This window comes from Muscardinus avellanarius (genome assembly GCF_963383645.1).
Source record: "Muscardinus avellanarius genome assembly, chromosome: 2".
Lineage (NCBI taxonomy): Eukaryota > Metazoa > Chordata > Mammalia > Rodentia > Gliridae > Muscardinus > Muscardinus avellanarius.
The window spans coordinates 109462243-109484758 of NC_137787.1; the positions used below are offsets into that span (position 1 = coordinate 109462243).

General features: G+C 52.2%; 2 protein-coding genes across 5 annotated transcripts in view; both read left to right on the forward strand.

Annotated features, from left to right (window-relative positions):
- The window catches only part of ARHGEF4 (Rho guanine nucleotide exchange factor 4), a gene marked incomplete at both ends in the record, with an annotated part of 133112 nt that extends 116069 nt beyond the window's left edge, over positions 1 to 17043 (forward strand). For 2 of the 4 annotated variants that reach the window (XM_080690288.1, XM_080690291.1), the window contains 10 exons: positions 2163 to 2302; positions 8924 to 9103; positions 10474 to 10650; positions 10729 to 10908; positions 11947 to 12179; positions 12494 to 12623; positions 14684 to 14815; positions 15441 to 15684; positions 16342 to 16419; positions 16892 to 17043. In XM_080690288.1, the coding sequence (XP_080546414.1) occupies positions 2163 to 2302; positions 8924 to 9103; positions 10474 to 10650; positions 10729 to 10908; positions 11947 to 12179; positions 12494 to 12623; positions 14684 to 14815; positions 15441 to 15684; positions 16342 to 16419; positions 16892 to 17043 (1646 nt within the window). The remainder of the gene's footprint in view (positions 1 to 2162; positions 2303 to 8923; positions 9104 to 10473; positions 10651 to 10728; positions 10909 to 11946; positions 12180 to 12493; positions 12624 to 14683; positions 14816 to 15440; positions 15685 to 16341; positions 16420 to 16891) is intronic. The other 2 variants (XM_080690289.1, XM_080690290.1) reach the window with 1 other exon arrangement.
- SMIM39 (small integral membrane protein 39) lies at positions 5666 to 5836 on the forward strand (the record flags this gene model as incomplete). Its single annotated transcript, XM_080689842.1, has 1 exon — positions 5666 to 5836. One exon carries the CDS (start codon positions 5666 to 5668, stop codon positions 5834 to 5836), a length of 171 nt encoding a protein of 56 aa, XP_080545968.1.
- Positions 17044 to 22516: the final 5473 nt, after the last annotated feature.

Here is a 22516-nt window from a genome sequence, read left to right on the forward strand (position 1 = left end):
GTTCTGCCTATGCTCCCATAAAAAGTTCTATTGCAGTACAGATGTTCTGTTGTAGTACAGATAAGAGATAGATTTCCAGGATTATGGTGTTTTTCTTTAGCCTACCAGCAATACTCATCCTTTTAAGTTTAAAACTATATTTGCATATATATGTTGTGTGTTTTCTTTGAATGAATGTATAAGCACACATATAGTTGTCTATCCATATTCATAGGCAATTAGTTCAAGGACCCCTGGCAGATACCCAAATCCACCTGTGTTCATGTCCCTTACATTAAATGGTGGACTGATTCCATTCAACCTCTGCATAGCCTTCTGGGTACTTTCTGTTTGTTGCTTTGTTTTTGGATATGAAGACTTATTACAGGGCCTTGTGCCTGGAAAGCAGGAGGTATATGCCCAGCCTTCCTGTAACATTAGTCACTGTAGTTTACTAATACTTATAATACCTAATACAATGTAAATGTTATATAAATAGTTGTTATACTGATTGCTTAGAGATAAATAAAAAGAAGTCTGCACATGGTCAATAAAGACTTAATTAATTTAAAGAAAAAATTAATTAATAAAGACCAAATTAATTAATTAACTCTGGGGCACTAATATATTTATTTGTGTGTGGTACTGGGGATTGAATTCAGGGATGTCCTACTTCTGAGCTATACACTATAGCCCTTTTTATTTTTATTCTCGAACAGGATCTCACTGAATTGCAGAGAGTCTCATTCAGTTGTTGAGGCTGATATCAATTGCAATCATATTGTGTCAACCTCTCAAGTACTAGGATTATAAACATGCACCATTAGCCAGGCGTGGTGGCGCACACTTGTAATCCCAGCATTCGGGAGGCTGAGACTGGAGGATCATGGTTCGCGGACAGCCTCAGCTACTTAGTGAGGCCCTTCTCAACTCAGTGAGACCATGTTTCAAAATAAAGAATAAAAAATAGGGCAGGGGGTGTAGCTCAGAGGTCGAAGGCCCCTAGGTTCCATCCCCAGACGCCCCCCCCCAAAAAAAAGCACCACTGCGTGCCCAGCTAAAATCATTTTTTTTGGTTTGTTTTTGATTTTTGTTTTTTGTTTTGGTGGTACTGGGGTTCCTGGAAACCCTTCTACCTCCGAGCTACACTCCCAGACACCTATTTTTTATATTTTTATTTGGAAACAGGGTCTCTTAAGCCAGCGAGGCTGACTTCGAACCTATGCGATCCTCCTGTCTCCGCCTCCCAAGCATGGGGGATTAAAAGCATGCGCCACCATGCCCGGCTTTTTTTTTTTTTTTTTTTTTTTTTTATGGTGATGCTGGGGATTGAATTTATTGCTGCTTTTGTTTTGAAATGGAATCTCAAGTTATTCTACATTGGCCTCAAACCTAGGATCCTCCTGTTGCAGCCTACCAAGTGCTGGGATTACAGGCCTGCACCACTGTGCCCAGCTTTTTTCCTTTCTCTTGCTCTTTTTCTTTCCTTTCTTTTCTTTCTTTTCTTTCTTTCTTTCTTTCTTTCTTTCTTTCTTTCTTTCTTTTTTTCTTCTTTTTTTTTGTGTGTGTTATTGGGGATGGAACTCTGGGGGCATTCTACCTCTGAGCTATATCTCCAGCCCTATTTTTTTCTTTTCTTTTTGTAACAGGGCCTCACTAAATTGTGGAAGGCCTCACTAAGTTGATGCTGGCTATAAACCTGTGAACTTCCTGTCTCAGCCTCCCAAGTACTGGAATTACAAGTGAGCACCATCATGCCTGGCTGCACCCAGCTTTTTTTTTTATCTGAGATTGGTTGAATCTTCAGATGTAGAACTCATGAATACAGAGGGTCAACTGTGTGTTTCAGAACACAATTTTAACATTTTCCTCAAATGCTTTCAAGGCTGACATTGCTAAGGTGTTCAGATGAGTTCACTGGGAAGGGTTCTTGGGTAACGCCCCGGCGAATCCTCATGTCTCCTGGTTTATCTGGTTGCTATGAGCTGAGAGTGACAGGTGACTGGCTCGTGTGAGACCGTTGCCACAATTTTGCAGCAAGGTTGCCTTGAAAAACTAGCTCCTGGACCTTCTCTCTTCTCTCACTGATGGAGCATTTGTGCTGAACCCATACGCGCCTCTTCCGTTGTCCCTCTCTGCCCTTCAGTCCACTCCCCTTTGTTAGCTGCTGTCTGTCCTTCCAGCGATGCCCGATGGAGCGCTAGACACGGCTGTCCGCACCGAGGAGGCAGGGAGCGAGGAGGACCTGTACGAGGACCTACACAACTGTGGCCACCACTACAGCCACCCTGGAGGGGGCGGTGAGCAGCTGGCCATCAATGAGGTAGGGTGGAGACTGCTGGGACGGAGGAGGGACTGCACGGGACCCACAGCCTGCAGATGCTGGCTGGCCCTGGGCAACTCAGCAGGCTCTGCAGGCCAGATGAGCCAGGTCCGCTCTCGGCGTGTGTACATGGTGCAGAGTGCACATTGAGCACCCTGTGCCTCCCAGCCTGTGCCTCTCGCCCTAAGGTGAAGATCTCAGAGCAGGGAATCTCCCAAGGCAGGACTCCGCTGTGCACTGCTGGGGCCCAAGAGAATCAGAAGAGCAGGCTGTAGCACATGACTGTAATCCCAGCAGTTGAAAGGCTGAGACAGAAGAATCACAGGTTCAAGGCCAGTCTCAGCAAGTTAGGAGACCCTATTTCTAAATAAAAGAATAAAAGTAAATAGGGCTGGGGGTGTAGTGTGCTGGTCGGCCTGATGGGGATACCCCAGGGAACAGCTGCCTGATGGGGATCCCCCAGGGAACAGCTGAACCTGGTGGGTCAGTGACTGATTGGGAGAAGGAAGGCAGGGCTTCCCAGCTACTCCAGATGCCCGTACTCATTAAAGAAACGGTCAGGCTGGGGACAAGGAAGGGAAAATAATTTTTCTCCTACAGACACCAGGATCTGGGGCCATGATGATGGTGTGTCATTTCCTGCTCTTTGTGATTCTTACCTAAGCAGAAGAATCTGTGAGGAACTTCATCTGAGCAGAACTGGTTCCCATCCCAGGCTTTCTTTGTGCACTCTCCAAAAAGAAATTCTAGCTGGGTGTGGTGGCTCACACCTGTAATCCCAGTACTTGGGAGCCTGAGACAGGAAGATGGCAGGTTTGAGGCCAGCCTCAGCAATGCAGTGAGACTCTCAGCAACCTAGTAAGACTGTCCCAAAAACAAAAACAAACAAAAGAGGGCTAGGAGTGTAGTGTGGAAGTAAAATGCCCCTAGGCTTAATCCCCACTGCCACAAAAAAGAAAAAAAAAGGAGATTTTAAAAAGATTTTTAATTGATGCACAATAATATATATTTATAAGATATAGTATGACATCTTAACACATGTACATAATGTGTAAAGATCAAATTGGGATAACTGGCATTTCCATCACTTCAAATATTTATCATTTCTTCCTGTTGAGAACATAAAAAAATCCCCTGTACTATCTATTTTGAACTATTCTTAATTGTTACCATCACTAAGCTGTGCTGCTGTAGGACCCTAGAAGTTACTCCTCCTACCAGCTGTAGCCGTACCTGTTAACGATCCTTTCTTAGGAGAGAAATCTTGAGGGTTGACTCTCCTCTCTCACTGACTTTTGTGTTTTCTTGCCCTCTTTAATTAATTTGGTGGTGGGTGGAAGTGGTAGAACATAATGGCCGTTAACCAAATGTTCGGCACATACCCACAGCAACACTGTGTCCCTCTGGCTGTGAGTAGTTTCTGCTTTATAAGGATCTTACAGCACACAGATTTCTTCCTCCTGCCACTCCTGGTGGATGCTGTAGGACCCACGGGCAGCTCTTGGCCACCCCTCTGTGGAGTCAGCTTGACTTTATAGCTCCAAGTGTTTCTGGCTTCTAACATCCTGTGACAGTGCTGGGGATCTCATACCCCCAGTTCCAGAGAAGGGTCAGATGCTTGTTGTTGCCAGATACCTGGCTCTGGCATTTCCTGAGACTGGCAGGAGCAGCTTACCGTCATCCCCTGGGGCCAGGGCTGGAAGGCCTTCCTCTGCTCAGCACCCCCAGATACCATTTATCTTCCTTCTGCTGGCAGCCTGAAGCCACAGCCTGGGCCCTCTGCCCTCCCCTGTCTCAGACACCCATGTCTCCCCTCTACTTCTGTGTCCAGTGGCCATCTCTGGGTGCTACCAACATGGGGGCCACAGGCCTTCCTGGTTGAGCCACCCATCCTTTGCACCAGGGCCTAGGCCTTTGAGCTCTTTTGTTGCTTTTGGTTATGAAATATGCACAGAAAAAGTTGCTGGCTCTGTCATCTCTGCCAAAAACTTATGGACTGGGGCCCCAGTTGGGATGGTAGCTCCCTTCAGTCCACCTCAGAGATCCTTCTCTTTTTTTGATACTAGAATTGAACTCAGGGACATTCTACCTTCAAGTTAAACTCCCAGCCCTTTTAATATTTTTTTTTTTTTAATTTTGAAACAGTCTCAATTTCTGAGGGTCTCACAAGTTGCTACTACTGGCCTCAAGCCTGAGATCCTCTTGTCTCAGCCTCCCAAGTACTGGGATTGCAGGTATGTGCCACAATGCCCGGCAGTCAGAGAGCCTTCTGCTACACTTATTGTCCCCATGATGCCCTGCTGTGCATGGGATAGAGGCCATGCCTGCAACTGGAACTGGGCCAAAGGACTAAGCCCTGCTTCCCGGGCCTGCCAGAGCAGTTGGCAGGGAGCTCTAGTCTCTGCAGTGCTGAGAGCCAGTGGCCTGCAGGCTCCCATAATGCTGTGCCCAGGGCCCAAGGACACTCCACCTCTGCTCCTCCCCCTTGGCTGGCCAGCCTCTTTGGAACCACAGGTGCACATCAAACATTGACTCAAGTGAGGAGCTACAAGCCCCATCCCGTTAGCAGGTCCATCACACAGTTTTGGAGAAGTGCTGGGATTTGGGATACCAGGGAGCCTTTTATGCCTCTGATCCCCCATCAGCTCTTGAGAGCTTGGGAGAGCAAACTTGGCTCCCTGTGATTTTTCAAGAACTAGCCAGGCTGGACCTTCAGATGTGACGGAGGCAGCAAGCCTGCCTGCACACAGCCTTGCCCTCCGCGCACAGGCATAGGCGCCACGTGTGCACAGGTAATCCCCACCACATGCACGACAGTCACACGTGGACCGGGAAGCACCTATACACAGCTCCACATGCACCCACGTGGACGAATCAGCATGAATCAGCCGGGCAGGGTTCAGATCCTGGCTGTCCTGTCGTCCTGAGTGGCGTGATGACTGAGCTTTCAGAGCTGCACCTACTCATGTGTGAAGGCAGAGTGCGGCCCTATTTAGGAATCAGAGCCCCTGGCCCATCTCTTTCCAAAGCGCCCGGGTATGCCAACGTCTGTGAGGTCCCGGGGCGCCCCCTAGCGCCCCCGTGGCCGTCTGTACCCCTGGCCATCAGAGGGCCAGGGCCGCCGGGGGGGGGGGGGCGTTAGGGCCCCCATCCCCTCCCCTGAGGGCCTGGGGTGTAGCTGGAGCCGGATGCTGCGCGTCCCTCGCCCTCCTCCCACCAGCCATCCCCGCCCGCGCTCGGCGCGGTTGCCGGGCTCGGTGGCCTAGGAGACGCCGCGCACGGCGAACGCAGGCGGCTCCGCCCTCCCGGGCGCCGCTGGCCGCCGGCTCGGCCCGGTGCCGCACGGAGCCGGGTCCCGGCGCCATGGCCAGGGTCCCGCAGCCCCGGCGCGGCCCCGCAACGCCCGGCGGCGCCCTGCGCGCTCTGCTGCGCTGCAACCTGCCCCCCGGCGCCCAGCGCGTGGTGGTCTCCGCTGTGCTGGTGTTCCTCGTCCTCATCAACGTCGTGCTGATATTCCTGCTGGCCTTCCGCTGAGCTGGGAGGCGGCCGGGCGCCGCGGGGGAGCGCCAGGGTGAGTGGCGCCGGGTGGGCTCCAGCGCCCCGCACCGCGCAGCGGGGCCGCCCCCGCCTCACCCGCGCAGGGGGGCGGCGTGCACGGGCTGCTACCCTGCGTGTGACTGAAGGGCGTGACTGAACACGTGCCAGGGGGTCCCTCTGTCTGTCACCTGCGCCGTGCGGTGGGCTGGGAGAGCTAAAATGGCGTTCTGTGTGAGGCTGAAGCCAGGGACACAGCTGTGGCCTGCTGGCTGTGGTTGTCAGGAAGCGGTGTGCATGTGACCTCCAGGGGAGCGGAACTGAGCAGGTACCTGTGTGTGTTGAGCGAGGCCTGTGGAAGAAGCCTGGGCATCTTTGCTGTTCCCCAGCAAGGCTGATGGGCAGTGAGGTGATGGTCACCAGGGCTCGCTGAGGAAGAGATGGCAGCACCGCCCTCCCGGGCCACACAATAGGAACTGCGACCCTGCCCAGCTCCTCTCATCTGAGCCTAACCCCACACAGCACCCCTGTGCCTGAGCCAGACTCTGCTCTCCACAGCAGGCTTGGAGGCCAGCCTGGAATCCCCGCCCCTCAGGCCTGCTCGGGTCTCAGCAGCATGGCGAAGGGCCTGAATGTGCTGACCGACCCCACTGGCCTGCAGGTGGGCACATCTCCCACGCCCAGAAAAAAAGTCTCTGACTCCCAGCGCCACGTTTGGTCTTGGTAACATCACAGGAATTGTTAATGTCAGTACTATCATTCAGGGTGCCCCCATTTGTAGATCTACGCAGGGCAGACATTGTTACTGGAGCAGGGATGGGAGCGGCAGGGAAGCAATGAAGGTGAAAAACATCTCCATCCCACTCCAAGGGCTTCCAGGAGAGGCATAGATAGGGCTGTCCACACCTTCCGTGGCTTCCCCAGGAGCCATGCAGGAAACCACCTCCGTGGGATCTGCACCTGTCTACAGGAATGTAGAATGCAGGAAAGGAACAAGAGCCCTGTAGAGAGGGGCTTTTTTTTTTTTTTTTTTAGTGTTGGGGATGGAACCCAGGGGCATTCTACCTCCAAGTGACACCCTCAACCCTATTTTTTTATTCTTTATTTTGAAACAGGGTCTCACTGAGTTGCAGAGGGCCTCACTAAGTAGCTGAGGCTGGCTGCGAACCCAGATCCTCCTATCTCAGCCTCCCAGATGCTGGGATTACAAGCGTGCACCACCATGCCTGGCTGGAGAGGAGCTTTTGCTCAGGGCTCATTTGAAGGAATCTGGGGACAGATGGAGATGCCTCGTGGAGATGAGACAAGCAGGAGCCACCCAGAACGGGAAGCAGCAGGAAGCTGGGCTGTGTGGAGTGTGTGGGGCCCCCAGTCAGGAACATTCACATCGTGAGCACTGCGTCCTTTTCTCCCTTGAGCCATGCATTTCAGGACCTTGCATGGAAGCCTGATGTGGGAGGTGTGCTGGCCCTGCACACAGTGGGATGGCTCCTTTCCTGTGTTCTCCATCTTATTTTATGTGTGTGGCCGCCAGGCCCACTTGCAGAGGGTGTTGGTATAGCTGGAAATGATGCAGAGGCCTGAGGTCCGGAATAGCCAGTGTCCTGTGTGTGGAGTCCCTTTGTGGCCCTTGGAAAGGGCGCCGCACAATGATGGTGCATGTGCATGCTTGTGGCTGCTCTGGGGGGAGGTTTCATCTGTTTTGGAATATCTGTCACCCCTAGAAGAAAGACCCAGAGTTTGTGTCCTCTCTAAACTTGCTTGCTCAGGCCCTCCCTTAGAGGGAAGTTTCCCATTGAGTGGGCTTCTTTGCTCCAGCAGCCAGCCCCCTGCCCTGCCCACACGGGCACTGAAGCCTCTCAGACAGAGATGGGAATGAGGGTGGAGGCAGAGGCAGTCTGGCTGAGACATGAGCCCTGCTCTTGGTTCTGTGTCACGTGGGGATAAGCATGCACTCTGCCCAGGAGCACCCAAGAAAGCTCAGAGTGGGTGGGGGACAGCTGGAGCAGGAATGTTGGTGCAGAAGTCCTGTATGAGGATGCCCCAATTCTTCCCTAACTGCTTAACTGGTCAGCCACCCATGGCTGTGACGGCCAGTGCCAGCACTCAGTTCCATTCGAACGCAGTATGTACAGCCCCCAACCCAGCCCTCCTCTCCTGCCCTAAAGCCCATTTTATCCTCCAAGAGGCAGAAACAGAGCCCACATTACAGGAAATCAGGTGTCCTCCCATCAGGAAGCAGCTCCAAGGACAAGGGCTGCCCAGGAGGGGCAGGGAGTTGGCCTAGTGATGGGCCAGCCCCCCACCACTCAGGAGAAAAGACAGTTACTTGAGCAGAGAGAAACCAAACAGAGTTGTCAGCCAGGCATAAAGTAGCTGACTCAGTGAAAAAACACACAAAGACAGTCCAGAGGTGCCCACTACAGAGTGAGCAGCTGCAAGACATACCTACTCCTCCTCCAGCTAGGAAATAAAGGGAGGAGGTCGCAGTGATCAGGATGGAGGCTCTGGGGCTTGGGATCTAGAACTCCAGGGCGGGGGTGCTGCTCTGCTGACATGGGTGTCTGGGTTGCAAGGGACAGGGGTGTGGCAAGGCTGGTTGGACAAGGATTCAAAAACCACCACACACCAGATCCAGCGCCTGCAATGTCCAGGCACTTCACAGGCTCTGTAGGTCCTCAGGAAGCTGGAGGGAGGGGGAAGTCTTCTCCATCCCACAGCCCTGAGCCCCCCTTGGATGCTGCCCCAGGAGAGCCTGCCAGGCAGCAGCTGTCTCCCTCCCAGCACTGCAGCACAGAAAGTGGCTGAAGCCAAGAGGCTGCTGCTTCAGCACCTGCTCAGTAGGGGGTGAGGAAGGGTGGTGAGCAGGAGGGAGCAGTGTGATGATCTGCCACCTTCTGTGCTCAAGCTCACCTCTGGCTCCATCACTGAGCCCCAGACATGCCCAGAAGAGCTGCTGGCTGGGAGGTCTCTGCCAGCTCCTCTGTAAAGCAGGTCAGGATCCCCTCTCCCAGGGCTGCTGAGGGTGGGAACAGGGCAGGCAGCGCCTCATCCCGCCTGACCCAGCTGCCGCGGCTCTTTCCACAGCTCATCAGTGATGGCAGCGTGGTCTGTGCTGAAGCACTCTGGGACCATGTCACCATGGATGACCAGGAACTGGGCTTCAAAGCTGGGGACGTCATCGAAGTGATGGATGCCACCAACAGAGAGTGGTGGTGGGGACGTGTTGCTGACGGCGAGGGCTGGTTCCCGGCCAGCTTTGTGCGGGTATGCTTCCAGCCTGTACTTTTCCCAGGTTACCCAAGAGCCATCTGGCTCTGCCCAGAAATCTAAGCAAAGCCAATGCAGTGGTGCACACCTGCAATCCCAGCTACTCAGGAAGCTGAGACAGGAGGATGGCAAGTTCAAGTCCAGCTGGGGCAATTTAGTGAGAACCTGTCTCAAAAATTAATAATAGAAAAGGCTAGGTTTGTAGCTCAGTGGTAGAAAGCCCCTGAGTTTAATCTCTAGTAGCCCCCCAAATCCAAGCCCAAAACAGGTCTGGGGTCCCAGGTGGGCATGGGCTTCCCTCTCTCCAGTCTATTGGGACTTGATGCCTTGGCTGGGTGGGTGGGTATTGGGGGCTTTGACACAGTCCTCCTCCTGCAGAGATACTATCTCCTCTATCCCCCACTTCCAGCTTCCTCCTGATGGGAAGTGGCTTTGTGAAGGGACACCATTCACCCTCGCAAGGGGATGTGTATGCATTGTAAATGCCACTGCCATGCCGTTCTGAGGTTAGCACGCTTCCGTCAAGCACTGCAGAGCACTGACAGGGGCTGCCAATGCTCACATGGCCCTGGGGAGTGGGAAACTGAGGCATTAGCCCAGGACATCACAGGGAGGGCACGAAGATCCTACTCAAGGTAACCTCTAGTCCTCAAGGGAAGAATCCAGCTGCTGTTTCCAAAAGGCAGGCTGAGGGCAGATCCTAGCCCTGGCATTTGGTGCTCCTTCTATCCGAGGCCCACATGACCCGTCCACTCTGCGACCCAAGCCTTTCCTGAAGTTACAGTTAAAGAGACAGAAGACCATACCATCTACCTGTGCCACAGCCCTAGATGGCCCAGTAGGAGCACACTTGTAATCTCAGGGTTTAGGAGACTGAGACAGGAGGAGCCTCAGCTACTTAGTAAGGCCCTCTGCAACTTAGTGACACCTTGTTTCAAAGTAAAGAATACAAACTAGGGCTGGAGGTGTAGCTCGGAGGTAGAATGCTCCTGGATTCCATCCTCAGTACTGGGGGGAAAAAGAAAGAAAGAAAGAAAGAAAGAAAGAGAGAGAAAGAAAGAAAGAAAGAAAGAAAGAAAGAAAGAAAGAAAGAACTTCTAGCATCTCTTCCAAGGACTGTGCTGAGCACAGTCTACAGAGAAGGTGAACACAAGAAACTGGGGCATTAGAGAAGGCCAGAGTGGTCTGGGACAACAGGGACACAGAGGCTGTGGTCACTAGACCTGTGGTCCCTCTCCCAGCATGTGCTTTGAGCCACAGGCAATTGAAGGAGCTTCTGGGTCAGCCCCAGGCCACCGTGCCACGGTGAGGTGAACTGGACTGATCCCCAGGGCTACGCACGCTGACCAGCCTTGCGTTGCCTGTAGCTGCGGGTGAACCAGGACGAGCCCGCGGATGACGAGGACCCACGGGCAGGTGCAGGCCAGGCGGAGGACTGCGGCGCGGAGGTGCAGAGCTGCAAGGACCAGATGCGGACCAACGTCATCAACGAGATCCTGAGCACCGAGCGGGACTACATCAAACACCTGAGGGACATCTGTGAGGTGAGCGAGCCAGCGGCGGGGGGGCGGGGGCAGCGGGCGGGGCGTGGGGAGAGGGCCCTGACGGCGTCCCGCACCCAGGGCTACATCAGGCAGTGCCGCAAGCGCGCGGACATGTTCAGCGAGGAGCAGCTCCACACCATCTTCGGCAACATCGAGGACATCTACCGCTGCCAGAAGGCCTTCGTGAAGGCCCTGGAGCAGAAGTTCAATCGCGAGCGCCCACACCTGAGCGAGCTGGGCGCCTGCTTCCTGGAGCATGTGAGTGCACTGCTGCCCCGGCGAGCCCCGCCCACCCTGCACCTATCACACTTCCTTGCACTCGGCTGTCTGCTCCAGCCCAGGACACCTGCTACTCTTTCCAGAAATTTCCAAACATCTCTGTGCACCAGGCCCCGCCCTTCCACCTGCCCAGCATCCTTCACCCTACAACAGTTTTAGGAGGGTCTCTGCTTGGGTAGGGGAAACCGAGTCATTGTAGTTCCCAGAGACAGGGGATTTGGCTTTGTCCAAAGAAGGGTTTGTTTTAGCCAGCCAAGAGAGCAGAACAGGGCTGGGCCACCTGGAATCTGGGTGGAATTTACAGCCTGCATCCATTCTAAATGCCAGTGCACAGTTAGTGAAGGTTCATTGACTAAGCTTGCCTAGATGGACTGCAGCCTCGTCTGATAGGACGTGGGTTTATCTTCTCCTGGAGCAGCCACACGGAGCTGAACAAAGAATGTCTGACTCTCTAGCCCCCAGCATTTTTGCTTGATGGCCCTTCTTTATTAGCACCATTCTTTTTGTGTGCGGGGGGGATTTAGGGGTTGAACCCAGAGATATTCTACTTCTACGCTACACCCCCAAACTGTTTTATTTTTTATTTTGAAACAGGGTCTCGCTAAGTTATTTGCTTTGGCCACTGTGAATATCCCGTCTTAGCCTTCCAAGTACTGAGATTATAGACATGGGCCACAGACATGGGCCACCACACCCAGGTTAACACTATTGATTTAAATAAAAAACTTATACACAGTCAAATTATCTGCACACCTGTAATCCCAAAACTTGGGAGGCCAAGAGAGGAGGATTTTAGATTCTAGGCCAGCCTCAGAACTAAGCGAGACCCTGTTTCAAAATAAAAAAATAAATAAAAAGGGCTAGGGGTGTACCTCACAGGTTTTTGCCATTTCTGGGTGTAACCACATAGTTTGTGTGCCAATAGAGTAGGCACACAGAGCTTGGGCCCTGAAGGAATTGCAGAGGTTGCTGGTCCTCCGGGATGTGTGGCCGACTGCCGTCTTCCTGTATCCCCAGCAAGCCGACTTCCAGATCTACTCAGAGTACTGCAACAACCACCCCAATGCCTGTGTGGAGCTGTCTCGGCTCACCAAGCTCAGCAAGTATGTGTACTTCTTTGAGGCCTGCCGGCTGCTGCAGAAGATGATCGACATCTCCCTGGACGGTTTCCTGCTGACTCCAGTGCAGAAGATCTGCAAGTACCCCCTGCAGCTGGCCGAGCTGCTCAAATACACACCCCCGCAGCACAGGTAGGAGACACAAGGCGGGAGGCACCTTCAGGCTCTGCACACCTCCACACTTACGAGCACTTGTAGTGGCTGGGTACTGCTATGGGCACTGGGCCCACAGCACTGCTCTGAGAGAGCTGTCATTGTGGTGGGGGATGAGGACATCAGTAGGCTCTTACGCTCTGCTCCAGGCCAGGCATTTATGGAGAAGAGAGGGACTGTGCTCAATCTGACAGGCATACCATGACCAAGGGGCACAGCCCGAGGGAGACTGCTGCAGCTCTCTCGCCTGACTCTCCAGCTTGCAGTGCCCTTGCATCTCTATTCTGCCCCAGGGACTTCAAGGACGTTGAAGCTGCTTTGCACGCCATGAAGAATGTGGCCCGGCTCATCAATGAACGGAAACGGAGGCTTGAAAATATTGACAAGATTGCTCAGTGGCAGAGCTCCATAGAGGACTGGGAGGTGAAGTCCCCAGGGCCCAGAAAGTACTGCTGGGTCCTCGCTCGCTTGAACACTGCTTGTCCCTGAAAAGGCCAGGAGGGAGCAGATGCAGGAAGCCATGCTTCTGGGAACTAGCCAGCAGCAGAGCCTTGGGGCAGGAAGGCAGGTTCTCCTGCACGCAGAGCCTGTGGAGCTTGTTTTTTGGTGGTACTGAACTGTCCTTGAACCTTTGATCCTCCTGTCTCAGCCTCCCAAGTACTGGAATTACAGGCATGGCTTCCAGAGCCAAGCTTGGATACCTGATAGAACACTGCTCCCAGGAGCTGCCGCCAGCCCAGGATAAACTGTATGCACAGGAAACATGTTTCTCAGAAGTGTAGCTCTTGAGCCGGACATGGTGGTGCACGCTTGTAATCCCAGCTCTTGGGAGGCTGAGACAGGAGGATCACACAGGTTCAAAGCCAGCCTCAGCTACTTAATGAGGCTCTCAGCAACTTAGTGAGATCCTGTTTCCAAATAAAATATAAAATAGATCTGGGAGTATAGCCCAAAGGTAGAAAAGCCCCTGGGTTCTACCCCCAGTACCACCAAAAAAAAAAAAAAAAAAAAAAAAAAAAAGGAAGTGTAGCTCTTCTGCCTCAGGACAGAACAGATCCCTGAGTTTTAGTTCACTTCTGGGACTTCCAACAGTTGGATTTAGGTTCAACAGTGTGACCAGAAACAGACTGCTACCCACCAGGGCTCCTGGTTCCATGTTTCAGGGTCACACATTCCCCATCTGTTCTTGCCTTCTAAGACAACAGCAAGGACTCAACTAATAACACTCCTGTCCCTGAGAGACATAGTCTGCCCTCCACCACTGGCCATGGCTTTCTCCGGAGAGCTCCCTGTCCACACAGGGCCACGGCTGTGTACTGTATCAGCGGTCAGGAAGGTAAATGACCTGAACATCAGTAAGAATCAGCCACAGAACATTATGAAAAATATAGGATCCTTGGACCTGCCCAGAATTTGGATCCCTCGTGTGTGATTGGGCAGTGTGTTTTCCTTGGCCCCCTGGCTAAGGACCCAAACAAGCTCAGTCATTCCAATCTGATGACTGCCAGCTATTGGCTGGAGTTGGCAATTTCATGAACTGGAGGAGGCAGCCCTCATGAGAGAACTTCAGGCCCAGGTAGCTGGGCCAGGTATGGTGGTGCACAGCTCTAATCACAGTACTGGGGAGGCTGAGACAGGAGGGTCATAAGTTCAAGGCTAGACCTTCAGCAACTTAGCAAGACCAGTCTCAAAAAAAAAGTCAGTATAAAGGCTGGGGTATAGCTGGGAAATAGAGCACCCCTGGGTTCAGTCCCCACAAATCCGCCCCATTATATATTTTGCTGGGAAGAAAACTTTCTTAAGGCCTCTAAAGATGAGTGGCAGAAGAGAATACCAGCCAGCGTAATTGTTCTCTAGGGAAGCAGTGTCCAGTCAAAAGATCATGTAAAAGCTGAGCATGGTAGCACGATCCTGTAGTCTCTGTACTTAGAGGCTGAGACAGGAGGATCACAGGTTTGAGACCAGACTCAGCAACTTAGCAAGGTTGTTTCAAAATAAGAATAAAAAGGGCTGGCAAATATGGCTTGGAGGTAGAATACACTGGGTTCAGTCTCCAGCCCAACACACACACACACACACACACACACACACACACACACACACACACACACTGGTTTAACCCAGTATATCCAGAATATCATTGCAGCTTGTAACAACATAAAGTACCAATGAGATGTTTGGTATTCTGTTTCATACAAAGTCTTCAAGTCAGAGTGGGTTTTTCACTAGATTAGCCATAGTACAGAGTGCTCAAGAGCCACGTGAGGCCACCAGCTACAGTGGAGTCCTATTTTGCAAGGATAGTCAGCAGTCAAACCTGCCCACCTCTTTTCCCCCCTCCTCCCATGGTCCTCACCTTTGGGACCCACAGTACTTCCTTGGGCTTTAAGAGCACCCTTTCACACCCCCATGCAGCCATGGCAGAGGCAGGAAGTAGAGCCCAAGGCCAGTGCTCAGCTCGGGCTCTCCTTTGCGCCTCCCAGGGGGAAGATCTCTTGGTCAGGAGCTCGGAACTCATCTACTCAGGGGAGCTGACTCGTATCACGCAGCCGCAAGCCAAGAGCCAGCAGAGAATGTTTTTCCTCTTTGACCACCAGCTCATCTACTGTAAGAAGGTACACTGGTTGCTCAGCCCTGTGGGACCGGCCCCCACAGAGCAGGTGGAGGGATTGGTGCTCAGGGCTGCAAGCCAGCCAATGCCCTGCACTGGCCACTCCTGGTTTCTGGCAGCCATGGCGGGGAGGATGAGGAAAGCTCTGTAGGATGAGCCCAGGGGTCCCACTGGGACTCAGTCTGAGCAGGTCCCAGTGCTGTTGAGGATACCCTCCTTCCTGTGCTGTTCCTTGCCTGCTCTTCATGCTGTCTTCTCTCCCTACAAACTTCTGCTTCCCCTTCCTACTCCGGCCCTTTTTTCCACCTGCCTTCCGGCCTAACTGCTGGCTTCTGCTCCTCTTTTAAAACGTGGCTCAGCAGCTCCCATCCATGAAGCCCTTGCTGCCCATTTTAGCCTTCTCAGCTGTGGCCTGTGCGTCATTGCCTTCATGGCTGTGGCTGCCCTGGCCAGTTGCCAGCTGGGCGCTGAAGGGTCAAGGCTCATGGTCAGAACAGTAGTGAGCTACACCCACCCTCTGCGATCAGGAGCTCGCTATCTACTGGGTTGGTGGCAAGGTGGAGAGGGGTGGGCCTGGGACACAGCAGGTGAGCCGTTGGGTATCCAGGGCTCAGAGTAGCATCTGGCAGGACCTGCTCCGCCGGGATGTGCTGTACTACAAGGGCCGGCTAGACATGGACAGCCTGGAGGTGGTGGACCTGGAGGATGGAAAGGACCGTGACTTCCACGTGAGCGTCAAGAACGCCTTCCGGCTGCACTGTGGCATCTCGGGAGCTGGTCACCTACTGTGTGCCAGGAAGCCTGAGCAGAAGCAGCGCTGGCTCAAGGCCTTCGCCAGGGAGAGGGAGCAGGTGCGGCTGGACCAAGAGACAGGTGCGAGACCTTGCCCCACTTCTAGGGCCCACTCAGCCTTTCTGCCCAGCCTGGCTGCCAGGTGGTCAGGGCCGCCTTGATACAGTGAGTTGGTGTGTCTCAGCTAGAGGGCTTCCGGCTTTCCTCAGGAACATCTTGGTCTTGGTGGTGAGCAAGGCCTGGCCAGCCTCACCCCATGGGCAGGTGTAGCCTGCAGTGTCCAGTCCAGGTCTGCTGATTGAGTGGGGAGGGACAGGCAGTGAAATGTGTGCAAGTACCCGCAGACATGCTCCACAGGGCTGCCAGGATCTGGGAAACCTCCAGCCACCTGAAGTTCTGGGGAACCTGGGGTGCTGGCCTCCAGAAGCCTCCCCCTCTGGTGTGCACAAGCATCTCCCCGGTGCAGGTCTCCCATCATGGGCTGCAGCAGTGACCAGGTTGGCTCTAGGTCTGGTGAAGAGCCTCCACCACGGTGGAAGGAAACCAGACACTGGGCATGTGGGGTGAGGCACCGGGTTGAGGTGAGGGATGGAGGGGCAGCGGAAAAACCTGGGGATCACTGTGCTCTGCCCTGGTTGGCAGCGATCAGCCCCTACTGTGGCAAGTGCTCAGGCCCTGAGGTATAAGGGGAGCAGGTGCTGTGAAGGAGGCAGGGTCTCACGTGTGCCTGTCCCCCAGGCTTCAACATCACTGAGCTGCAGAGGAAGCAGGCCATGCTCAACGCCAGCAAGCAGCCAGCCGCAGGGAAGCCCAAAGGTAAGCAAATGGACAGGTTCCCACCTCTATGGGGTGCTTCTGGTTTTGATTACATTCCTGCCTCTGACCCCCAAAGCAAAGCCAGCTAGTTACCTGGGTCCTCAGGGGTGCCCACTGCCCTCTGCAGGTGTTTGTTCCCAAAGATGGGTGGGTGACAAGGAGCCACCAGGGACTAAGCCGGGGTCAGTGTGTCGCCATCCTTGCTCTTGACCTCTCTCCTCCTTGGACAGCCCTCTTAACATCAGTGCTCACTCTCCTAGGCTGCTTCCTGATAGGAGCCCTCACAGCTCCCTGGGAAACTGATCCTCCATTTCTATGGTACAACCAAACACCACATGCCTTCAACAGGGCCTCCAGCTGTCCCCTCTTCAGGCTGCAGCAGGCCAGAGGCTCCCCGCAAGCCCTGGGAGGGGCCCCTCTACCTTCCACCCTGTGCCTCCTGATCCCCTCCTTACTTTTTCTCCCCACCTAGCCATTGGCCGGCCCAGCTACCTGAACCGACATAAGCACCCAGCACTGTCCACCAGCCGACCCCAGCAGCAGGTCCTGGTGCTGGCAGAGCCCAGGCGAAAGCCATCCACCTTCTGGCACAGCATCAGCCGGCTGGCACCCTTTCGCAAATGAGCCAGCACCCACGCAACAGCACTTTGTGGACCTGCCCACCCTCGACCCCTGGCTTTTCTCCCCAAGGACCACTCCATCTGGCCGTCCTCTGTCTAGCAACTGGAAGTGTGTGGGGCAAGGGAGGTGACTGGTTTGGGTGGCCCCAGGACATGCCAGGTTTATACCCGTCCTCGGTTTCTTCCTCGCTGCCAGTACAGTGAAGAGTTAGGGACAGAGCCCTCCTGCAGCCTGCTCTCTCGTCCTCTCCTCTATGGCCACACACAGACCTGCGTGGATCCTCGACTGACCACAAGCCCAGGAACCATGGTCCTGAACTGCTGACCAGGCTGACGTGTAGAGGGCTCTGGCTGCTCTGGACTCTAGAAGTCTGTCCCCACACCTACTTCCTCAGGGCAGAAGACCTACTTTATGGCCAAAAGCCACTTGCAAAGCAGGGCTGTGTGCTCCTCTGCCAGGTACCTGCCTTGGGGGCAAGAAGCAGGAGCTGTGCACCCCAATGCCTGGCCCAAAACGACCCTTTGGCCTCCAGCCCTCCCCTAAACACTGCTGGCCACCCTCGCTGTGAGTGTATTGAGAAGAACAAAACCATACAGTCAGCCACATCCTTTGGTCTGGGTTCTATAACCAGTATGCCTATAGCTGTGAGGTGGCTACAGAACCACCTGGTTCCTGGTTTGGTTGTCTTATTTTTCTAACAATGGAGAAAAATAATTAAATGTTGTTAGTGACACAGAAAGAATGCCTTACTGTAGTGAGTGTCAGAAGCCATAAGGATTCCGTGGCCCACTATCCTGGCCTGACCCACCTGCCCTGGGCAGCAGGTGTGTTGGTGAGGCCGCCCACACCCCACTGGGAACCAGGAGTGCAGCAAGGCCCTGGCATGCCAGCGTGGAGCCCACGGGATTCAGCAGCATGGACAGCCACTCTTGCACTATACTTTCTCCAAGCCAGAAACCACATTTAATTTCATAAAGAAACTCCTGAAAAGCAACCTGGCTGCCAGCCATTGTTTTCTGTTGTGTGCGTGCATGTCCATCCCCCCTGTGCCTGTTACTGTCTCTGCAGCATGCCTTTCCCTTGAAGAGAACTGAGCCCAACCGCTCCAGAGGTGGGGTGGGGAACGTCACCTAGTCTACATCCTTGGGCACTGGTGGAGGGAGCCAGGCTCTGGTGGCTGCAGAGGCTCAGGGGAGTTGGGGAGGACAAACAGTGGAGGAGAGCAGCCCAGGAGCCAGGCTGGGTGTGTGGGCACAGCTACCTCTGTCCCTCTTTAGCCCGTGTACCCATTCACTCCCTGGCTACTCCATGAGTGTTTAGCTGGCGTTGGCAAATATGGGGGTCGACAGTCTTTCTGGGCCTCAGCATTCTCTCTGCTGAAATGGAGATGCAGAAGTCTTTCCAAGAGGACCTGGCCACAGGAGCCAGAGCTACTTCCTTCCCAGCTGACCTGGATCAGTCCCCCAACCACTGCCTCTACCATGCCCTTCGGCTTGGCCCAGATTTCAGAGCTGAACACGTGGCCACCTCCTGAACCCCTGGGGTCTCCTAATTGTGAGAATTCCCATCACCTCCCAGCCAGGCCAAGCTACCTCTCAGTAAAACTCACATGAAAAAAAATAATGAAAACCAGATATGCAACACAAGTCAATCTTTATTGAAAACTGCAGTATTAATACATAACAATTCTTGTTACAATAAACGTGCTTTTAAGAATTTTAAATCTGAGCTTATCTACTCATCAGATTGCATAAAAAAATTAAAATAGTATGAATTTACACCTAATTGAACTGGCTCAGGATGGACGATCCATTCCTTTGTATTGACACATATGTTTGATGCAGAGGCGAGGGATGCCTTTAACACTGGAAGACAACGCTGATAAGCTTAAAAAAAGTACCAAGAAAATGGTGTAAAAAACAGTACTTAAAAATCATTAAAAAGAAAAGAAAGGACAGTTTCCTATTCAGTCACAGCCCATGAAGCTCCCTGGGGCCTCTCCTCTGAGTGGCTGTCATAGCAACCCCACCTAGAGCACAGTCCCAGATCTGGCCTGTCTATAGTCTTTTCTAGTGCCTACTATGCACCAAGGCCCATGGTACCACCCTATCCAGGGACACCCCACCTGCAGCTTTCTGGGGCTCCCTGGACAGAGATGCCACCCCTTCCTTCTACTGGTCCCAAGTGACTAAACTTTATTTAACTCTATGGACTAAAAAGAGGTTATCCCACAGGTTTTCACGTGAATGGGGAGTGGGAGGAAGACAATCCTCTGAAACACCAACTCTGCAGTTTCTACCGAGGCCACTCCCTCTCCCTCAGGCTGCAGTACACTCTGGTCTGCCCCTTCAACTTCGGCTGAGCAATAACCAGCTCCGAGCACACACTCCTGGGAATGTGCTAGTCAGGAGAGCACTCCTCTATGCAAACCACACTGCTAAACCTTGGAGAACCCCCTAGAAAGCACCAGAGAAGGGCCAGTGGCTGTCCTGCCTGCCGCTGAACCCACGGGAGGCCCTGTGCTGGGCAGGCAGTGCCAGCTGCCAGAGGAGAGGAGGTGGCCCAGCTGGTCAGAGTAATACTGTTTCCAAATGTTCAAAAGAAACTGGTGAAACATGGACTTCTTCTGTAAGGCAGCCCCAATATTTACATGGCCAGTGTATGGCAGTATTCACCAGCATCCATTGGCACACTCAGCAAAGCCCATGAGGGGACCACACATTCAAAAAAGACTATACTTCCTCTCATTATTGGTATGACCCCAAGAAACAGGCAAATGATTTCCTAAGCCTTCTGTTACAGCAGGATGGCGCCACCAGATGGAGCAAGGCACAGAGTGCCTAGCTTGGGACAGGCAGAACAATGGACACTTATAGCCAGGTGCCTAGCCCAGTACTGAGTACATCTCACCCTCCTGAAAATACTGCATTTGCATATCACTCAAGAAACAGTGTCATCAAAACAGCAAGCAACGGGTAGGTCTAGTAATCATGCCCTATGGATGTTCTTGAAAGAGTGACCACAGGGAATAATGCAAGTTCTGGAAACGTTTCTGTGTCTGTGACACCAGGACTGGCCCTGGTCCTGAGGGTGACCTCACCTCTCAAGAGTCACTCCACACCCATCCCTGACGGGCTCCAGCCCACACCCAAGCTCGCTTCCCACGAGCAGAGAGCATCAGTAGCTTCATGGTTGATGAACACACCTCCTAAGCCTCAGGGAAGAAGGTAGAAAAGACACACTTTAGAACAGCCATAAAGATATCTATGTTGATGGGAATTAGGTCCTTTGTTTGCCTCTCTCAAAAAGAATAATCCAGCTGAAGGGCTTTCAAATCAGGAATGTCAAACACACACAAAGTAAAATTTCAGGAAATGTTCTACAACATGTTTGGGATACCCAATCAATGCAGTTCTATGACAGTACTGACCCAAGTTCTAGTCCTTAATTAATTTCACCAGAACTGAATGCCCTAAAAAATCACAGCCTACGACAGTGTTGTTACTACTCATAAATCCAGATTCTTATCAGATAGGTTGTCATCAGAATTGATAGCTGATACCCTCATAGCTTCAAAACTGAAGAGTTCTCACAGATTTGTTATATAATGCAGAAGTATCTGATATCTCTCAATTCAACTTCACAAAAATAGAAAAAAAAATTAAAGTTTATGAAACTGATGCACATGAGGAAGGGATGCAATCCACTTTCTCTTAAAAACACTGTTTACTTCAGCACTTGAGAAAATGCTCACCCTTCGTGCTGGCCTCACCCAACTGGGGACAGGGACAGCCCTTGAGCACGGATGACTCCATGGCTCATAGGCACCGGGGTGTGCATACTTTCATTTTTGTGTGGGATGCTTTTAAAGCATACATTAAAATCATGAGTATGTTCTACTAATCTATGATCAATCGACTGGGAAAACTGCATTCTCTGTCACTCGGTTAAGTTCTTGGAGCCCTTGGAACTCAATGATATTGCAAATCACCCACTACACAGATGGAATTACAGAGACTTGTGGAAATGGACATAAACTGTGTTTATGGGTAAATCAATCAATCAATCTCTCTCTCTCTCGCACACGCACACGCACACGCACACAGACAGGTTAAGTGCTCACGAAATGATTTAAAGTACTTATCAGTAAACATTCTATGTTAACAGACATTAGGAATAAGGAATTTCCTGCTTACAATGATCCATGCAAAAATATTCCTAAACTTCTTTTAAAATGTGAAAACCAAAATTATGCAGATACTAACTATAAAAAAATAAGTTTACCAAAGGCTCAGTGGTCAGGTGACCCACCTATCAGCCAGGCTGAACGCTAACAGAATGGCCCCCTTCCCAGGGCCACAGCCCTGACCTAGCTGCCAGAGAGAGGAGTAGCAGAGAATCCCCTTCCAACCAACGTCCATAGCACTACAAACAAAAGTGGGGTGGGGAAGATGCAACTCCACACCCCTGATAAGACACCTGAAGGAAAGACGTCTTTATGCCCCACCCCACCAACCTCACTGAGAATGAACACACGCTCCTGTAGGTGTGAATTGGGCGCATTTAGGAAATAAAATAAAAAAAAATAACAAAAACAAACCCCAAAACCTTCCTCTTGATTTCCTATGTACAATATTCAGATTTTAAACTAAAAATCTTTCCCATAATAGATTCTGGCAGGCAAAGCATCTGCTGTACCTATCTGCACTCGCTTGGTGCTGGACTCCAACTGCAAGAAGCGGTGGCAGAAGAGGCTCATAGACCCCACATCAGCCTTTCTCCCTCTGCCCAGCTCTAGGGTCCCTTCCAGCCAGCCACAGAGGACAAGTCACCATGAGGTGGACCACCCCGACAAGCTATACTGCTAGACACCTGCTGCCTTGGCTCTCTCTACAGAAACATGAGGAATTTTAAATAAATTTTTGTTCCCTTTTAGTCACCTTTAAATATACAACTGTCTCCATAACATACAACTGAAATCTTTGCCTTTCTTTGGGGTCACGGGCACAGCAATGCCTAAGTGATTTCAGCTGACTCAAACATCTCCTGGGGAAAAAAATGGAATGACTTTCTAACTAATAAAGCAGAGGACAATACCTCACAAACTGTGGCTGTTTCACATCTCTTTCATCCCAGGAAAATAACGTAGTTCTACAGAGGACATTTTAGATGAAGATATACAAAACATCATCCCTCCCTGTTAAGAGATGTGTGATTATAATTTAGACGGCAGACAAAATTGTTTTGCTGATATGCAGACCACCCCTCAACTCTAACTGTACGGGCTGCACAGCTCTCACCTTCCATGGTGGTCTTTAAGCATGTTCCTGTTCCCCTGACTCTACCAAGCCTAACAGAAAGAAAGGGATGCCCACAGCTTCCAAACCACTGTGGCCTCCCTACTTTCTCTCCCCATCCCTATAGTTCTCTGTGCAGTCAGTGCCAAAGAAACAGGTTGCTGCAAACTAAAAAGTTT